Below are 18,967 nucleotides of genomic sequence, written 5' to 3'. Positions count from 1 at the left end.
ACAAAAATGTCGCCCTCATTCTTCTTCCTCAACTTACAGAGTTTTTGAAGAATGGTTTATAAGATGTTTTATATTTAAGTAAATGGATAATTTTATGTATGAAGAACTCATGAAGCAAGATCAAAGGTAAAGAAGTTTTTTTAGAAAAGTAAATTTTAAACTGCATTCCAGACAATGTAAGTCCTGAGACTTATTCCCTGCAGCAGTCATTTGTCTAAATGAACTCCAGGAAAGCCCTGTTCTCTTTACTTACAGGTTCTTCATTGATAATTGAGGTTATCCCTGCTCTGATTTTTTTTGAAAAACTCATGATACTTCTGAGATTGATACAGTCAAAAAATGTTAGCCGATGTGGAGGTCGGTATCTGCCTGCCAATGAAGGGAGATGCTGACTTACAGCACTGCCTGCACAGCACATATAGTTCTGTAAACGTTAAATGGGCAGATTGTTTCCTTCCTTATTTTCTCAGCATGGTTGGAGATTAAGGAGGAGGAGATGTGAGCAATGTTTCTTAGCCAACTGAAGTAAGCTTTGGAATCCCTGCAAAACAGAAATTATCAACTGAACTTTATCAACAGAACATTATTGGCAACAAATATTAAATGTGTGTGATGGCAATGAGGTGTAACAGCATATCTATTTGAAAACTGATGATACATAAGCCAATGAGTGCTTTCTAGCATACAAAAAGTACGTCACTGCCTGCTCACAGACATCCTGATATGGATCATTGAATTGTAGTATCAGTCACTAACAGTGGTATTTATTTTAAGATAAAAACTGTATCCAGAAATGTAGTCAATGTAACCTTCACGTTTGAAAAATAGTCCCTTAGAAACACTGCAGAAAATAATCAGGAAAAAAAAATTCCTGTTATTTTGAATTAGTGTATTTGTTCTCATCTAAACCCTCTAATCTTTTTTACTATTATTATTATTATTAGCTAATGTTGCCAAAGAAAAGAATTTCTTCTTGTCCCTATAGATCTCAGTTGTTTTCTGCAGCAGCTTGTGACTTACTTTCTTATGTGAATATCACACTGGAAACGTGTACTTTAGGATTTATGAAAGAAGTCAGGAGAAAGATAACTAACCATAAATCTTTACAGTTGGGGAAGTGGTAGTGATCGAAGATCTGCACTTAAAAAACAAAAAGGACAAATTTTCCTTCCCCGATGGCTACTTTAAAAAAAAGCAAACTTTCTTCTCCTGTCAATATAATGAGTAGTATAATGATATTTTTTATTTTCTTTGGAAGTTAGGTACTTACTTTGGCCTCTCAGGAATGTATGCAGGAGTCTGGTACTAATGGAAAGATGTCATCAACTAGCAACCTGTGATTATGAACAGTTTGTGTCCACAAAAGGCTAGTACAATATTTTTTAACCTCTCAGTTTTGCAAATTTTGTAACTTCAACAAAGCATAGATGACATAATTTAGAAAAAAAAGTCTAAACAATGGGTAGAACCTGACTCTAGTTCAGAGTATGCATGTTCTTGGACCTGTTCTGTGCTTACCCTGCTGCTGTGCATCGCTTGGGGTACTTACATAGACCAATTAGCCTGACCTGATGACTAGCTGAGAACAGAGCAAGCCCTCTGACGGATAGATGAGCGATCTCAGCTACGTTCTTCAAACTAGATTCACTTCCCATCTGTGCAAGCCCATTAAACTTGTTATTTGAATGCTTCAAACACTGGTTTCATTGCTGGTACATCAAATGAACATCTATCAGTAAATCGTACCTTTCAGAACTAGACGGTAAAACCACAGCCAGCCTGATGAATCACCCTGCATTTCTAAAAGGCTATGACTTAAGCTAAATAAAATCAAACCGAGTGACGCAAGATTCAACCTACACCACAGATTAGTTCTTATTTTGAAGGGAACACTTGGAGCACATTAGCACTGGACATCTGCTGCTAGCGTGTTTAGTGCATACTTAGTAAATAATACTCTGTCAGTGCTTTCCTTTGTCCTGGTGAGAAAGGTATTTTCAACACCTGCACATCTCTGGTTTTAAATTGACAAAAATCAGTTTCTATGTTGTTTGTATCTGCTGGATCCTTCAGAAATCCTTCACTCCCTAAATTATCACTGAAAATGTAACAAGTACAATATATATGGTATTCACCTTTTCAGCTTTTCTATTATTAGACTATTGTTTCTGATACTGTACTTTATTAAACACTTTACTACAAGCTACAGTAGTACAAGGCTGATTTTGTGTGTTAAAAAGAATGCACCTTTTCTTTCTACGGCCCAGCTTTTTGAGGACGTCCTGCGCCACGGAGCAATAGGAGTTCATTGTGATGTCTGCAGGAAGGGGGATGCCCCTCTGAGAATGTTAGATGCAACTACAGCACCTGGTGGCTGAGTTAGCTGGGTTTACAGGGGTTTAGTAGCCTCCAGACACGTTGAAATGAGTCCCAAATGAAAACTTCTTATTGCATATATCCTGCATTTCATTTTAAAAGATCCTAGTCCAAGCCTGCCCAGGTTTTGACTTCTCAAGCTTTGACTGAAGAAATATGTAAAAACAAAACTACAAACGTGCAGGTTGCCCACCACAGAATAGCTACAAAACATACATAGAATTTTACCTGCACTGTATGCTTCACTTCTGCTTGAAATTGCCCCATTCCAGCCCTAAACCACACCTTGCAGGACTGGTATAAATATTTAAACAAAGAATGAAGTTACAAGTGTAGGAAGAATAAAGGCAGAGCGAGAAGCAAAATACATAGGATAAGGTATAAACAGTATATAAAATATACAGGGAAAACTGTCATTTTATTGAGTAATAATATGACAATGTGGATGACGATATTAAAACACTACCTTTTTCAGAGTCTTAAGAACCCCTTTTTTACGGAGTAGGAAAACTCCATCTTGAATTAGTCGGACTGTATTACAGACATGCTATTTCCAGGCACCATTTCCTCTCATCTGCTCGGTTTCCCTTGGGGTCGAGCAGAGCCGGGGCACACGGGGCGCCTGCTGGGAGGTGTGTGAGCAGCCGCCCCGCACGGGGGTGCAGCCCGGCCGCCCAGCAGCGGCGCAGGGCCGCAGGACCTCCCGCCAGTGAAGGGGTGCGAGAAACCTGCAGAGGCACAGTGACACAATTCCTAAAAATATTTTACCTATACATAAAAAACGGGCATTGGGTCCTTCTATTTGCCCTGGGGATTATAAAACACCACATCTGTCTACCTGGAAAGTAGGAACAGGCATTAATTAAACACAACGAGATCTAACTTCTCGCCCACGCTGCAAGAGGCTGCGGGACAAAGAGAATCCCCTTTGGCTAGCGCGCAGGCAAAAGCCGGGTTGCCCGCAGCTGCCGCCCGCTGGGGAGACCCAGCCGGCCCCGGGGGCTCGTCAGGGCCCACAGCCTGCTGGGAGGCCCCGCGGCCATAAAGAGCAACCTCCCCACGGGGTGAGGGGTTGCTGCAGGTTTTGGTAAAGGGGGCTGGAAGAGCCAAGGCAGATGGAGTGGAAGCAAAAGCGAAGGCCCTCTCTGGCCTGGTGCTGAGCAGTGTGCCCTGGGGGCACTCTGAAGAGTGTCTGCGTAGCAGGCAAGGAGTGGAGACCTGCTCTGGGCCCACAGCCAGCAAGGTAGGGCCTCTTGCAGGCAGCCTTTGTTGTGGTTAATGGCAGTGTTGAAATCCTCCCTGTGGGAAGATGCTTATGTGGAAGGGATGGGTTAGGTGTCTCTGCTGGGTTATGTTAACGGTTTTGCAATGGGTGCCATGTTGAGTGCTGGCGCGGTGGGGTCTCCACAGATGCTGTGGGTCAATCAGGGTGCTGCTGGCCCAAGCTGTGGGGCTGGCCTGAAATCTGCCTGCGTCTGAGGGGAAGGGCGTGCGGCGGTGGGTCTCTGCCCAACTCTGTCTCCATGCTGTCACAGCTGCTTCTTCCCTTGCGCTTCTGAAAGGCTTTCTCAGGCAGGAAAAGTAGATGTAAATGGTGCGATCTTCCGTTGCTTGTCCTGAAGGTGCTCCTGCCCGCCAGCACAGCAGTGCTCTTGGGACGGATGGTGTGAAATGTGGCTCTGCCAGGAGCTTGGTCAGCCTCGTGCGGCTGGCAGGAGGTGTGCTTGCTGTGCAAGGAAAGCTGTGCTTCTGACCTGCTCAGCAAAGCACCCTGGTGCTGCCCAGGTCAGGGTATTACAATAGCAGGTCTTTGGTAGAAAAGGATTAATTTTTTCTGTAGGCTTATAAAATATAACTGGGCTTGAAGCTAGGGTTGCCTTTGGAAAAGTAGTTTATTCTGGCTCTGGAAACGTCCTTCTGAAATTAATTGACAATAGAAATTACTATCCTGTAAGGAAGAGATGCAAATCCCAGTTTAAGAAAGATACAAGACCTAAAACTAATTCACCAGTCTCTTCAAGAAAAATCAATGCTTCCTTTTATTCACTCTAAGCTTCTCCTGTTCTTGTTATCTTGTGTGCCACCACAGACCTCCTGTTTAGGACCAGAGCTAGAGACGATTTGAATGAGCCTGCCAGGTCTGAGTTCCTGCAAGCTCTAGAGAAATACCAATTCCTGTCTAGCTTTGAATTTATATTTCTAGTTTTAGTAAACTAATGTAACTTTCTATATTGCTTCCATCTTAACATATTGCAGAAAGTTTTGGCTTTGAGGAAGCAATAAACTATATAAATGAGCTGATATATAGCAAACAGCATCTGTCACAGTGGAGATCCAGCAATTCTTTACTGACAAGAGTTTCGTGAAGCTTACTAAATACTTGAGAAAAAATTGCAGGATGCTTAACAAGAAGTTGCTAATACATTACCTTCACAGCAAAGAGTGGATGCAGTCTGCACTCTGCCTTCCCAAGCTTCAGGTGCGGTCCACTTGCAGACTTGAATACTGGCATCTCTTCTCAGAACAGCGAAGGCTTACCAGTGTGGCTCTTACTAATCTTAATACAGTTTTCCTGACTACACAACTAGATCAACTAGTTCTAGGTTTCATTTAGAAGGGTGAGCTATATGGTAAAGGACATTATTTGCCCTGAAATTAGTATCTAATAGCTCATGTGACTGGACAAACCGTTCTCCACAAAAAACAGAATAGAACCAAGCTGACTTCATTATGAACAGACACATTGGTATTTTTGTATTTATTAAATTAAAACCACAGAAAATATAATTGCACACAAGAACACACATCTGATATTCCAATGTCGTATCTCACAAAGAAAAATCTCTTGCTGTAACTTTTCCCTTTTATTAGCAGAAATCCAATTTCAAACAGTTGTTTAACCGTAAAGGCTTTAACTAATCAAAACAAGTAGAATTCCCCTTTCTAGGAATACATCATAACCACACACAGACACACACACGGAGTTCAGAGGCAAGTTCCGCAGCCCTGAAGTAGACAAAACTTCCACAGCAAACTTGCCTGTGTTTGCAGAATAAGTAAATTTCTATTACTTTCATAGTTTGTCATTTACAAGCAAACTTATTTAATATTTTTAAAACAAATTTCACTTTAACAAGTATTTACAAAATCTTTACTAAAGATCAACATCCTGCATAAAGGTGACCTCAAGGATATATTGTTGCTACCATGCTACAGTTTGCACAGAAGGGGTATAAAGGCCATTGCTAGTTTTGGAAGGCTTAAACCCTTTGTTGATATAGCATAAGGACATGAACCTATGGAAGGCAGAAGAGGTCGTAATTTCAGTGCAATTACCCATTCATGACTTGTTTTAAGTATATCATGATGATGAGTCCAAAAGACTTGGGTTTTGAATTATTGACCGTTTAGTTCTTTAAGAACTGATTTCATGGAAAGTTTTCAGGCCATCACATCTGTCTTCTACTGGTGATACGAAGAAGTTGCATAGGGACCTTCCTCATTCTCCTCCTCTCTAAAAAGAAAATGATCATAATCATCAGATCAGGAGCATACCATGTCTCAACAGTAAAACTGTAATGCAAATGCAGATAAAAAGTTTTCCTAATGGATCAAAATAGGTAAGACTGGCATTGCCTAACAGGAATACTGCTTGCAGTATGCTACTGTTCATTATACATCTCTGGAGTTCTCATTATGTTGTTTCAATAACAGAATGCTGAAAACAAGTAAAGCTGTGTAAGTTCAATGACATCAGAATATATTTAGAGTTTAATGAACTATTCTTGATACTACAGTGCCAAATCAGTAAGAAATACTGTAAAGTATAAACAAGTAGAGGTCATGCTGGAGTGCCAGTACTGTTGCTTTCAACTTCTTTTTAAAAAAAAAAGCAAGCTTAGTTGTAGGTTTGTTTTAGCCTTGTGAATGGCAGGGGGTGCAGATGGACCAAATGAGGCAAGAACAGGAGCAGTGCATCATAGTTGTAGCTGGATCTGTGTCTTGATGCTGCAAGGATATTCCTTGAGTGGGCTCCTTGATGTATACTTCCTGTGCATCAATCAATATTAAGACTGATCACTTGGATTTTCTTAGGAGAAAACAGTTGCCACAAGTGCTATTGTTAATGCAATGACTGGATAAATCAAAGTAGTGTTGCTATTAAAAATCCTCAGGAAAAATCAGTCTGCCTGCTGTTTACTTGACAATATTGCCTTTAAAAAAAGTGGTTATGTAAACCTATTGCAGTGCAGCATCCTGTTCTAATTCAAGCATGCTAAGTTCTCCAAAGATCATTGTTTCCTACTACTGTAGCTTCAAAATTATGTTCCTGAGAGCCTATTCTTAAAGCTGTTGCCAATTTTAGTGTTTTGGTGAGAATGGGAAGACTTAACAGTTGCTACACTGTGAGCTTCAAAGGATTTCCAGTTACTTTTAATACTCTATGTGCCTCCATACAAAGGTACAGTTATTCAAGTAGTCTAATAATGTATAAGGTAAAACCTAAATCTTTCTGTAGTATTCCAAACCCCAATCATGCAGACTTTTCCTACTAACTTCTAAACATGATTACTTATCTACAATTCAAATTTCATGTAACACTCTTTCAGAGGAAAGAAAGCTACAAACTAACCAAGCAGCTGAGTAACTTGCACTCATTTCCCCCACCCTTCCTTGTTCTTGGGTAGTCCACCAAAATTATCTTCAACCAAAGACATGATATTTCTTTTGCATTGGAACAATCTTGTTAAAAAAATGAAACCTCAAAAAAAAGGTTTTAGATTAAACTAGTAGTTATTGCAGTTGTGGATGCAGATGTGTGCTTACAGTAGTACTGAAAACGGATTTTAGCATTTCTTACAAATACTGTATCTATTTACATTAGTGATGCTACAGACCCAGTACCAAGCATGATTCTTAAGATACAGATGATCTGTGTATATTTAGTAGTATCTTTCCTTGTAACATCAATTCTGCATTGCAAAACTGTCATGGAATACTATAATTTGCAGGTGCTGTTCATAATACCTGGCATGACAGTAAAGTAAGGAAGCAAAGAATTCATGTTTAGTTGAACAAGCACTGAAGCACTTTTGATCTATAAATTGTCTCAAGACAACATATTTTAAAACTTTTTTCAGAACTGAAACCTATCAACATACCAAGCTTGTAAGACTGGTCTGCAGGACTGTAAAATTCAATCATAACTACTTGAATGAAGCTAAATATTTCAAAAAGTATATTCTGAAGCTCTGATATATGCCCTTCTGGGGCAATGGATTTCTAGCCACATATGCCCAGAACAGAGTTGCAAATAGCAAACTCATGCTAGTTTGTGAGGATGAAGGAGAACTTCTATATTTTTCAGAGCTTACACCGTCCAGCAGGGGAGAAGCTTACTTTCTGTGCTGCACACTGAAAAGGACTTTGTAATTCGTAGTTTTGTTATGTTTCCCCTTCTAGGAGAACAAAATGTGGCACAGTTACAGCAAAAAGACCTTCCTTCTAACTAGAGGCTGTCAGAATCAGCCTTTCAGTCTTTTTTCTTGAAAGCCAAATACAGGAGTAACATCCACCATGACGTGGAAACAGCCAAACACTGGACTGAAATTAGCTGCAGTTGATTATGGTGGATAGTAGGGGTGAATACAGAGAACTGAAGAGTTGAAATAGTGATGTTATATTAGCAGGTCTTCAGACATCAAAGTAACAAAACAGCTAGTCAAGCTGTTCATCTGCACTTCCCTTGTGAAATACACACTTGGACTATGGGCTTTTACTTGGCAATTGTCAGTAGAGAGCAGAGACTGGCACTCGAGTCAGTCAGCTTTGAGGGGTTTCTGTATGTGCCAGGGACATAGGAACCATGTAGTAGGTCACAGAATCACTAAGGTTGGAAAAGACCTGTAAGATCATCAAGTCCAACCATTAACAAAAAAAACCACAAACAAAACACAAGCAAAAAACCACACCACACACCACCATGCCCATCAAGCCACATCCCACAAAGGTCATTATGCTTGAACCTAAGCAAAGCAGTAACTAGCTGTAACGTGCAAAATAGATTTCTGACCGAGGCTCAGGCATGCTGTAGTTGACAGTAAGGCAAGAACAGCTTCCAACCTTCTGTCCCAGGCTGCTGTACTAGGCTATGTGATGAGGTCTACAACATGTGACTCCAAACCAAGGTAATGGCCAGGCAATATTACTAACACAGATCTTCAGAACTGCACACAGCAAGTACAAGTCTATTCTGATGGCTTAAAAACAAGCTAAGCTTGAAATAAAATTACATAGTAGTAGCTCCAGCCCATGGCCCGCAAGCAACAACATAGCAGCGTGTGTACGTTTAATGACCAAACAGTTTTCTTCACTTTCAAGATGCTTAAAATAGCAAAGTAGTAAGTCACTGCAACATTCCCCTTCAGGCAAAGGAAAAGCACAGCATTACAATGCTTTGTAGTGCTGTCTCTTCCTGTTTGCTGCCCAGCAGGTTACAGGAGCTGAAAGACATCTACTGCATGAAAAGACAGAAAGACATCTACAGCTATTGCATGCATCAGGCCACAACAAAAAAATGCCAATAACCACTTCTGTAAGACCAAGCACACCTTAGTGTGAACAAGTGAACTGGAATCCAATGCTTGGATGCTTTTAGAATCCACAATTAAACAAGGCAACAATCTGAGTTCATGGGTTAATAGCTTTTAGCTTTTTGAAAGTCTGAAAACAGGATTCTCCACAGGCAGCCTCCTTTATTGTGGTATCTGTTTTCTTAGCTGATAGCCAATGATGGTGAACAATTACTGGGCAAATTAACTCAATTAGTTACCAGTTTCAAATGCTTCAACACTATTCTTTCCTAGGTTCAGGTCAAGGCAACTGAGCAGATGACAATATATGTTTCTGTTCCAGTGCTGCACACCAGTTAATGATAATAGCTTGTATGAGCAATAGTGATTAGAGTGGCTCTATTCAGTTACAAGGTTTCCAAAATGAGTCACTAAAAGGCAAATGCAGAAAGATGTGACCTGTCCCAGAAGCACAGTATATGGCCCTAGTGTTCTAGCCTCCCACAGTACCACCCTAAAATATTAAGGACTCCATAAAGACCTTGCATTAGACCTCTGGGGTTCAACTATCTGATACAAAAAGTATCACTAAGCTTCATTTCAGTTTTGGCATCCTGGAAACATGCATAACAGCATTTTGGGCAAGATGAAGCACTACCATATTCTCTGAAACTATTATAAGTTGCTTTTCTTTCATGTGTGGATAAAACTAATAATAGCTATTCTTCCCCAATATGCAAATACATGAGTTAGCAACACATGCTACAAACCACTATATTGATACTTTTGCATTTCTTTTGGCCTATTGTAAAAATATTGCTCAAAACAGAATCAGGTCTTAATGCCTTAAGCTGATCACCTAAAGCTGCATCTTAGGTAAATATGCCTGATTGGGAGATTCATTAACCAATGTTTTCTTGCTCAATTAAACTCTCTAGTAAAAGTATTATTACATGCAGATCTAGCCATATGCTTACATAAACTCTAATAGTGAAAGGTAGCTGGCACAAACTGGGTGGATCACATTCTATAATCTTGAATGCTTGTCTACTAGAATGACTATTAAAGTTTAATATCTAGCCTAAATCTGCACCTATGTGCTCCTCAATTTTTCTACCTAACAGCTTTAGCTTTATCTGGGAAGAAGCTGACTTTAGAGATTAATGCACTTTATTCCTTTGAAAGCACTTAAAAGGGTGACTTCAAGAGTTATGATTAAACAGTGTAATTCACCTTAAGCTGTCTTTGTAGCGCAAGGCTGTTGCTGACTATGAAACTGCCTGTACAGTTTGATCAGAATCAGTGCGTGTATGTACCTGCATTCTTGGCAACTTTAAGGGAGACCAAAGTAAAGAGCAATTTAAGAGATGTCATTATTGTCTCCATCTGTCAAATCAGGCTCATGGGTATGGTGAGAAGTTATGACTCAAGTTCCAGAATTGATAGTCTGCTTCTCTTGCAGTTTTCTCAGTTCCAATGTCCCTTTTGGTGGTAGCAGATGTAACTCTAGGTGCTCCTTTCTTACTCTGAAACAGGCGCTTAAGTACACTGCAGTGTTGGTGCATGTCACATCTTAAACAGGCCTTGACAAGGCAATCTGAATAGAGAAGGCCAGAGCAGCTGGAAACACACTCTTAATTTCTTAAATGGCTTTCACTCTTAAGAATGGAAAATTTGCATATTCATGAGGCTGGTTTACAGTCATGATGGCTGTCCAATTCCCAAGGCCTCCTGCTCCAAGCAAGGGATAAGAAAGGTATAGGCAGGAAGGAGAACAGGTGCCTCCTGGGGAGCTACTGGAGCAAGTAAGGCATGTGGCCACCTTCCAGTGTGGGCCCAGAAATACCATTGAAGGTACATAGCTGAAAAGTATCTCCAGGATCTGAGTGCCAACAGCTATTTTTCCTCTTTCATGTAATCAATTCAAAAGAAAATAACTGACAAGGGTGTTAAGAAGATGTGAAAGTGTTCCAGCTTTCCCTGAGACTGTAACTCTAAACAAGCGCCCTTCTGGCAATGGGGAGTTGTATGTGGAGTGCAATAGGTAATGAATTACCTTAAGCTGTCATATGGGGTATTTCTCCAAATGAGGCTTGTCCAATTGCTAAATGCAATATACTGCTCCCCCTCAAACTTTTGTCTATTTAAGTTGCTGAAATAATCCCTAAGCTTCTTAAAGAAATGATGGGACTCTATGCTAAATAGATTTGGTCCTGAAAGGTTACTTTCTCCTTAACATGAAAAGTATGTCGCTTGCACTCAAAATCAGAGCATGTGAAGTGAACCAGGGTGATGGAAGAAGTTTTGCATTAAGCAAATCTGCAAAAGCCAACTACATATCTGCAGGCATAACCTCTCTCCAGCTCTCTGATAAAAGAAGCAATACCAGTCCCCTGCAGTCATACATTTTATTGTCATGAGAAAGGCCACCTCAGCATCACCCACTGAGGAAATTTCTGCAGAGAATAAACAGGCCAGACAACCAGCCCAAGAGACTGCTTGTGAACAAGCTGAGGACATGGGAAAACAAACACTACTGAAGTCCATTCTTGCTCTAAGTCTTTCTGTACTCTCCATGGGATGCCTGCATATGTGAGGGGATAATCACTGTGGCAGAGAGGTCAAAATGTACTGCTTTTTTGATGAGTAAAGTGTGTGGGAGCTCCTGGCTGTAGAAGAAAAACTGAAGAAAAGATAGAAGTCTACATAGGTGGATCCAAAAAGGGAGGGACTGCACAGGGAAAGGAGATAGGATAGCTTAACTGAAACTGCAACATGGAGAATATTTACACAATTATGAGGCAATTTGTGACAGAAGAAAAATGCAGTCATGCCTTGTTTTATGCAATCAGCTTCCACATAGGCCTTGGCTTAGTACTCTACTCAAAACTATGGGTCGCCTTAAATAGTTGCCCATTTACATAGCAAGACATCTTAGAGAATAGTGGCCTTCTAGCTTTCATGGAATATTGCTATTCTATAAACAATGTATTGTAAGGCAGCCTTCATAACTGCCATACCAAGGCATCTGCTAATGGTGTGCTCTGACTGTATTTGGTGCATGATAATAGCATAGACTTGCTGTTGACAAATTAAAACTACAGATGCTGTCTGAGATACCCCACAAAGAGGGTTCAGCTTAGACTAAAAAGCCTTCAGGGTGAGATTAAGATGCTTAATACTAAAAGCAGCATTTACCTGACATTGTCATCTTTTAGTTTTCTGGCTGCTTGTTTGGATAACTTAATCTGCAAGTCCAACCTCTGTAGGAAATCTTTGGCAGATAGTTCTTCTGGTGCAGTGGGCTGATTGTCAGGCTCTTGAGGACTGGGAGAAGAACTACTTTCTTCCTGAACTGTCACTGGTCCTTCATCACAAGAAGGAGAGCTGTCAACAGTTTCATTGTCAGGAGACTCCAGTGAATTAAGTCCATTGAACAGTAACGGTTTCTCTGATATAACGGGAATATTCAGGGTTTTCCTCAGAAATATACAGTCATTAGTGAACAGTTTATTTGCCCTCTTTATTTGTTCCATCTGAAAAAGACAGGAAAAATGTAAGTTATTAGGTTTTGGCAAAGTATAAAGTACTAACTTTCTGAAGTAGTACAGTAACGTTTGATTACAATAAATCTGTATTTTGTCTGCAGCAGCAATGACTTCAGGGAAGAATTTTTTTGCAAAGTGATTTCAGAGCGTATGTTCTGTCTCAGCCTTGTTAACTCAACACCCTCGCTTCTTCCTTTTATGTAAACTTGACTCCAAAATCTTGGTCTTTCTAAAGTCTTGCACTACCTAAAGATGCTTTTCTTGAACAGTCTTCCAATCTCTGTACAGGCTCACATGAAAAACTTGCCAAAGAATAAAAATTCTATAGCTGCTGATTTGGATTTGTATTAGAGTAAGGCTCAGAACTGCTAGCAGCCACTCTAGGTGAACTCTCTGGTAAAAAGCATGCATAATACAAACAAGGGGTGATAGAGTTACCTTGAGCATTCTAGGACAGTTATGAACAGTGAGCATCACAAGTCTTGGAAGAGCAGTATATGCCTCATCCATAGTATTCCCCCCCCCAGCTGATGTAACAACTTTAGACTTCAGATGAAGTCCTGATTTTCAGTGAGAAGTCAGGCAGTGAAAAGAATGGGGGGCTCTTGAGCACTTTGCAATACAGCTGCATAAACTAGTGGCTGCATTTGTCCAGTAAAGTGAATCTACAGCACGATCAACAGCAACTTCATGTGTGAACTATACGCCAAACAACTGTTAAATACTACTTATGTAACTTTTACCCAAAGTATTTCTTACAACCTACTCATCAGTACAGATGATCTCTTGACAGAAGCAAGAAGACCCCATCTTTCTCAGCGTACTAATGCATAAAGCCCCACTTGTTCTATACTTAACCTGAGAAGTTGTTATAAATTCCATTACTTTACAGGCAAAGAAAAGCTCCCAGTAAATGTTTATGCTATCTCCCTACTAAGAATGTTGTTTAAGTTCTTGCTCATGCAAAATTCCCTTCCAAGACAACAGCAGTTAAACTAGCTTCCTATTTCTCAACAGCAAGCTTTAAAAAAGCATAGAAATCAGTATCCATAATTATGTGACTTTAAGCTTTAGTTATAACCTGAACTCATGATTTCATTATGAAAAGTCCTAAGTGAAAGAAAGAAAAAGTACCATTCTGGTCCCCTGGTGACCCACCGCAGTAAGCAGAAATCCCTAATCATACAGTACCGCAATGATAAATGCACTCTAAATAAAACCTGCTTGAAAACAAGTATAAACAGAACTGAAAGTACCTCTTGCCTGCATTAGAAGTGTTACTCATTTTTATTAAACTGAGTAAGAAAAAAGACTGTAAGTCTTGTAATAATAGGAGTCTTATTGCTAGTATAATCACCCAGAAAAAGCTGAGTACTCTAAGCACTAGCCACTCACTACTTCAGTCTGAAGCATCTTCAGTTCACCACTCAGATGATGAAAAAATTGCTCTACCATCTTATGCTTGTCAGTCTTAAACTCTTTAAACTTTGCTCTGACACTACTTGGAGATCTTCGCAATTGCAAAAGAAAAGGCCATTGTTAACAGGTAACAACTGGGTTAACATGCCTGTGCATTTCTTACACTGAACATATTAGCAAGGGGAAGCTGTGGAAAACCAAGGGAAAACAGTAGAGATGTTAGCCTTCCTTCTCGGTGCAATGTGAGACTGTGTGGCCACTTGCAGAACTGGAATAAACTCCTGCATGCAATGTAGATCTGTACTGTGTGGTTAAGAGTATCTGCTGCAGTGCCATTATAGATCTGGTGTTGTGTTTGAATGCATTTGCTTGGGTCCTGGAAGCGTGATGTAATCTTTCTCTGTAAAAATAAATAGCAGATTCTCTCTAGAAAGGCTAGGTGTCTGGGAGAGAGAGTAGTGAAAATGGTGCAGTAAAGCTCAGCAGTAAATTATTTCTATCCATTAAACATACAAAAATGGCATTCTCTACTTAAACACCACCCCAGCCTGTTGCTGCAGATGGCTAAGATGATAAATAATTAGATTTAATAATCATTTTCAAAAGCTGAATAACTAATACCCAGTGTCAGATAGTAAGCTACTACTTCAAGTAAGAGACGCTCATTACTCTCCCAGTTCCTGAAGCCTTGAAACTATTTTTAGTTAGCCTTACACAGTATACAGTGTATCTCTAAGTTCTGTCCCAAGTTCAGTACCATCTGAAGGGCATAAAGGAAGTTTCACTTACTTAGTAACGAGACCTGTAACAGCCATCAGATGCTAGTTTAAATATCAATTGTCAAAATGTCTAAACGTTGTCTGTCTTGATGGGTATTAAAAAGTGTTCAAAATGCTAGCTGGAGTTTTTCGCTAAAAATACAATACAAAAGCTGAAAACTGAGATCTCTACTACAAGGGAGTTGGAAGGTGATGCTTCAATAGCTGATAAATAATGCACTGTACTGCTGTTCTTTCCTACTTCACTGTAACTTTACCTCTGGTTATTTATTCCTAAAATACCTTCTAAATACTATCTTGTGGCATTTGGAAGACTGGACCTCTGCACTCAGTAACAATGAAATGGGAAATACTTGGTTCTAAAAAGAACATCCCTCAGCCTTGAGCAGGCTACTTCATATGTGTAACACATACTGCTCCTTCTGCAACTCAGTATGACTCCATACATTCATAGATGTACAGGGAGCAGGATTTAACACTAGTTTCCTTAGTGCTAGGAAAACTGAACTAATTTCTGTTAGCTACAGACCTATAATAGTGAAAGCATGTGCTAAAGCCTTTGCTCTTCATACTTTAACTGAAGCGGCACTAATGCAAAAATTGGTCCTGAACTAATCCACCAAAACTGCTTCTACTGACAATGAAACAAAGAGTCCTCTTCCTTCTCCTGTCAAAAGGGATACCTTTGTATGATGGAAAACAGCACTACAACTGAACCAGAAATTTGATAATAAACATTCATTCCCAGTGTTAATTTACCCAACAGTGTTCAAAAGAAGATCTAATGAACACAAGCCATAAAGATTAATGGACAGTATCTGGGGGAGAGGGGTGAAGGGCAGAGGATGAAGCCATACAAAGCACACTGATCTCTCTCCCTCAACATTTTCATCCATGTTAAACTGCCTATGCTATGCCCTGCCAAGGCAGGCACTGGACAGGATGTCTCTTGCTGCAGAGTAACTCCCAGTGAGGAAAACCACAGGTCGAAACTTCTAAAAATGGTAATACTGGAGGCAATGGCAGCCAAAGATAATTCTGATGTTCCCACTACAGCAACTCCCGCTTCTAGCCAAGTATACAGGATGCAGGAAGCAAATGTAATGACTCTTTAGAGGAAGTCAGTCCTTATCCTTGTGTGAACACACAGGAGTCTTCATTTTGCTAAAAGCAAACATGTTTGCATATATTCCCACCCTGGGCTGAAACCCATTAAAGCAGAAACACAATGGCTGATTTCAGCTAACTTGGCATTGCTCTTAGGTTAAACTGACATGAAATATCCCTTTCTGAATTGAAATCTATAATGATGCAGCTCTGGTTTCTTAAGCAGAATACTTGCAACATTAAACATCTCATTTGTTATTTGATTTAAAAAACAGCATTTATCCTTTAAACGCGTCATTAGCACAACAAAAGCTTATTAAACTCATACTATGAGCAAAGCTTATGGTTCATAAGTTAAATCTATTTTTTTAGAATGTATAGGTTTGATCCACAACTTCACTTTAGCTGACAGGGAGTTGTAAAGTGTTTAGAAATGCCTTTTTTCTAGAAAACTACTGTTTCAGTAACCTGTGTATATTTTTCACTTATTGCAGTGAGCAAATACACTTCTGAATGAGGAACAACACAGTTAAATCATTTAGGCCAGAGACTTTATCCATTATGAAAACCACTGTCAGAAATAAAAATTCAAACAAATCCAATGAGCAGCTCAGGTTATTTTGCTTTGCCCCCATAGTGACCAAAACTTTGTTTTAATGTGGACCAATGTAAATCCAAAATACCATTAATCCTGTTAGCAACAAGATTTGGTTAAAAGTGGCTTAATCTTTCTTAAAGGAAGATAATAGACTTTTAACCCTTTTCATAACAAAGGCTGAATGCTGTTGAAGTTGCTGGAAGGCTTTAGTAGATCTTTCCGAACCAGAGAGGGAAAGGAAACCCATTCCAGTCAGAACCTATTAATTTGGGACTGCATCATACTCTTCTGGAAGGTGCTCTTTGCAGCTGATGTGAAAGTGACATTGACTGTATACTAATACCATGCTGTTAGCTATGCTCATCAGCTGATGGCCCCAAGCAATTTTCTATGTTGGGACTACTGAAGCTGCATATAGATATGTCAGCTGGTAGCTCACTGGGCCCCAATAAGCTGGAATGAAGGTAGGGTAGGTGAGCTCTGCTCTGTGGGGAATGGTAGTGTGTTAGGGCCTGCTGGTAGACCCTGTTGGACTCTGCATGTGTTAGGCTGGCATAAGCCTTTCAACATTTTCCACAGAAGTAAACTTTCTTCTCTATGGGAAGAGAGCAGGAAAGCAGCAACACTTTCAAATCAGTTGTAAATCACCTCCAGGCTGGTAGGTAGATGACAATGGAAGAATTCTTAGCCCTGAAACTACTGGAGGAAATTGTTTCTTCTTGTCACAGCCTATGTGTCAACCTCAAAATAATGACCTTCTTCAAGGTAAGTTTAATTACATTGGGTTTTTAACCTGAAGTGAGTGTACAGGTGAACTGTCACATGAGCACAGGATTACTCGGTGGGAGTAAGTGCATCTCCCTTCCTAGAGGCCACCGGCCAGTCCCGCGCACCCGGCACGGGTCAGCTTCAAGCCCGTGCTGCAAAAGGCCCTGCGCCCTGCCTCGGGCAGTGGGAGCTTCAGCCATTTACCATCAGAACTGGGTGCTGACCCCTCCAAGCAGGTCACTAGATTCAGATGTCAGCATTTTAAATACCGAAACCAAAACTAGCGCCGTATCCACGGTAAGAGCTGAGTCTTCTGCCCGCTATGGGACAACTTCATACTGGAATCTCTCGGCTGTTTTTCTCTTCCACTGCCTCCTCCCCTTTAGCTCCGTTACTTTCTGGCCCTAACAACTGTTAGCTGTTACGGGAGCCAATCGCCGCTACCGGCCCTGCGGCCCCCGGGGCTGAGCCCCTCCCCGGCTCGCCCCGCCGCCTTTCTGGCTCCCCGGGTCGGCACGCCGCCCCGGCGGCACTCGCCTTACCGTGACGCCGTACTTGAGGGCGATGCCCTGCAGCGTGTCTCCGGCGCTGAGCCGGTGCTCAACGTAGCGCTCGGCCAGCGGCGCCGCCACGCTCGCCGTGCTGCCGTACGAGCGGGCCTTGGTGCGGGCGAGCCGCTGCGACAGCTCGGCCTCCGACTCCGGCCCGCCCGGCGGCTCCTCCCGCAGCGACTCGGCCATGCTCCCGCCGCGCCTCAGCGACCGCGGCTCCGCGCCGGCTCCGCAGCCGCCACGGCCCCCGCGGGCATGGCGCGCCGCCCCCCCAGGCACCGTCCGCCCGCCCGGCGGCGGCAACTGCGGAGGCGCCGGCTCGGCTCGCGGCAGGCCCGCCGCGCATGCGCCGCCGCCAGCAGCGGGAGAGGCCGCATGCACGGGAGCAGCGCGCATGCCCAGTAGCGGCCTAAGGCTGCGGCTGCGCAGTCCCGGGTTTGCGCGCCTCGAGGGGTGCAGGTGGTGAAGTGGTTCTGGCAGGCCCGAGCGGGCTTGAACGTTGACAAATTCACATATTCCTAGAAAAAATTATCAAGCGAAGGTGTTCTCTTTTTCCACGCACCTCGCTTTGTGACGTGGCCTCCCTGCAGGCTCTGAGCTTCTGCCCTGTTTTGCAGGAACCACCCCTGTCTCTGTGGTACGCCTGGGGCCCCAGGGCCCTCACGGCAGGGTTGAGAGTACAGAGCAGGGGGGAGACGGTGAACCCGGGAGTATCTGTCCATGGGGACTTACTCGTCACTTGCCAAGAAAAAGGGATACGTGTCCTTGTGCTGGGTCCCAAAGTCTGTATCTGGCTAGTAGAAACTTAAAATTTCTCTTCCACCAGTGACAAAGGAGCGAGCACGGAGTACTGTTGCCTGTTGAGACTTCAACCCATTTGTCAGCTGCAGTCTCAGTAATGCACAGTTCGTCATTGAGACTTGAAGTAAAGAGAGTGTGAAAAGGAATGACTGGCCATAAGTGCACAAATATAAAAGTGTAGTGATTATGCCAGATTTCTTAGAACAGTAAGAAATGGGAAAATTCATATGAGGAAAAAATACTAGATTTTCTGACTAATAACATATATTAAAATATCCATGTTATTTTAAAACTAATGTAATAACTGTTTTAAGTGAGTACTTCTTGCCAAGAAACTGTGTATAGGCTTTCTTTGAAAGCTGAACCACTATTACTGAACTGAAGCTTTCTAACACAAATTGTACATACAGATGGTGCAGATATGTGTATCCTGTACAGGCACAATACG

The 18,967-nt window shown here is 41.6% G+C and overlaps 1 protein-coding gene across 2 annotated transcripts; it reads right to left on the bottom strand.

The window, feature by feature from the left end:
- Positions 1-5,125: 5,125 nt before the first annotated feature.
- LYSMD2 (LysM domain containing 2) lies at positions 5,126-17,907 on the bottom strand. 2 transcript variants are annotated; one of them, XM_059824070.1, is made up of 3 exons: positions 17,710-17,907; positions 12,147-12,484; positions 5,126-5,890 (listed from the first exon to the last, which is right to left on the bottom strand). In XM_059824070.1, the coding sequence occupies exons 1-3, from the start codon at positions 17,905-17,907 to the stop codon at positions 5,839-5,841; spliced, it is 588 nt and encodes a 195-aa protein (XP_059680053.1). In that variant the 3' UTR covers positions 5,126-5,838. The 2 variants fall into 2 exon arrangements, with proteins under 2 accessions (XP_059680053.1, XP_059680054.1); XM_059824071.1 differs by having other exon boundaries at positions 5,126-5,883; positions 12,152-12,484.
- Positions 17,908-18,967: the final 1,060 nt, after the last annotated feature.

This window comes from Gavia stellata, chromosome 13 (assembly GCF_030936135.1).
Source record: "Gavia stellata isolate bGavSte3 chromosome 13, bGavSte3.hap2, whole genome shotgun sequence".
Lineage (NCBI taxonomy): Eukaryota > Metazoa > Chordata > Aves > Gaviiformes > Gaviidae > Gavia > Gavia stellata.
Note: the sequence above shows the minus strand (reverse complement) of the source record. Positions and strands in the feature narration are given on the sequence as shown.

Bases quoted from the DNA above. Each gene is read 5' to 3' on its own strand.
- LYSMD2 (XM_059824070.1), bottom strand. From the start codon at position 17,907: ATGGCCGAGTCGCTGCGGGAGGAGCCGCCGGGCGGGCCGGAGTCGGAG. The intron at 12,485-17,709 runs GTAAGGCGAGTG...TGTCTTTTTCAG, and splicing joins CCCTCAAGTACGGCGTCACG to ATGGAACAAATAAAGAGGGC. The intron at 5,891-12,146 runs GTAAATGCTGCT...TTTTCTTTTTAG, and splicing joins CTAAAAGATGACAATGTCAG to AGAGGAGGAGAATGAGGAAG.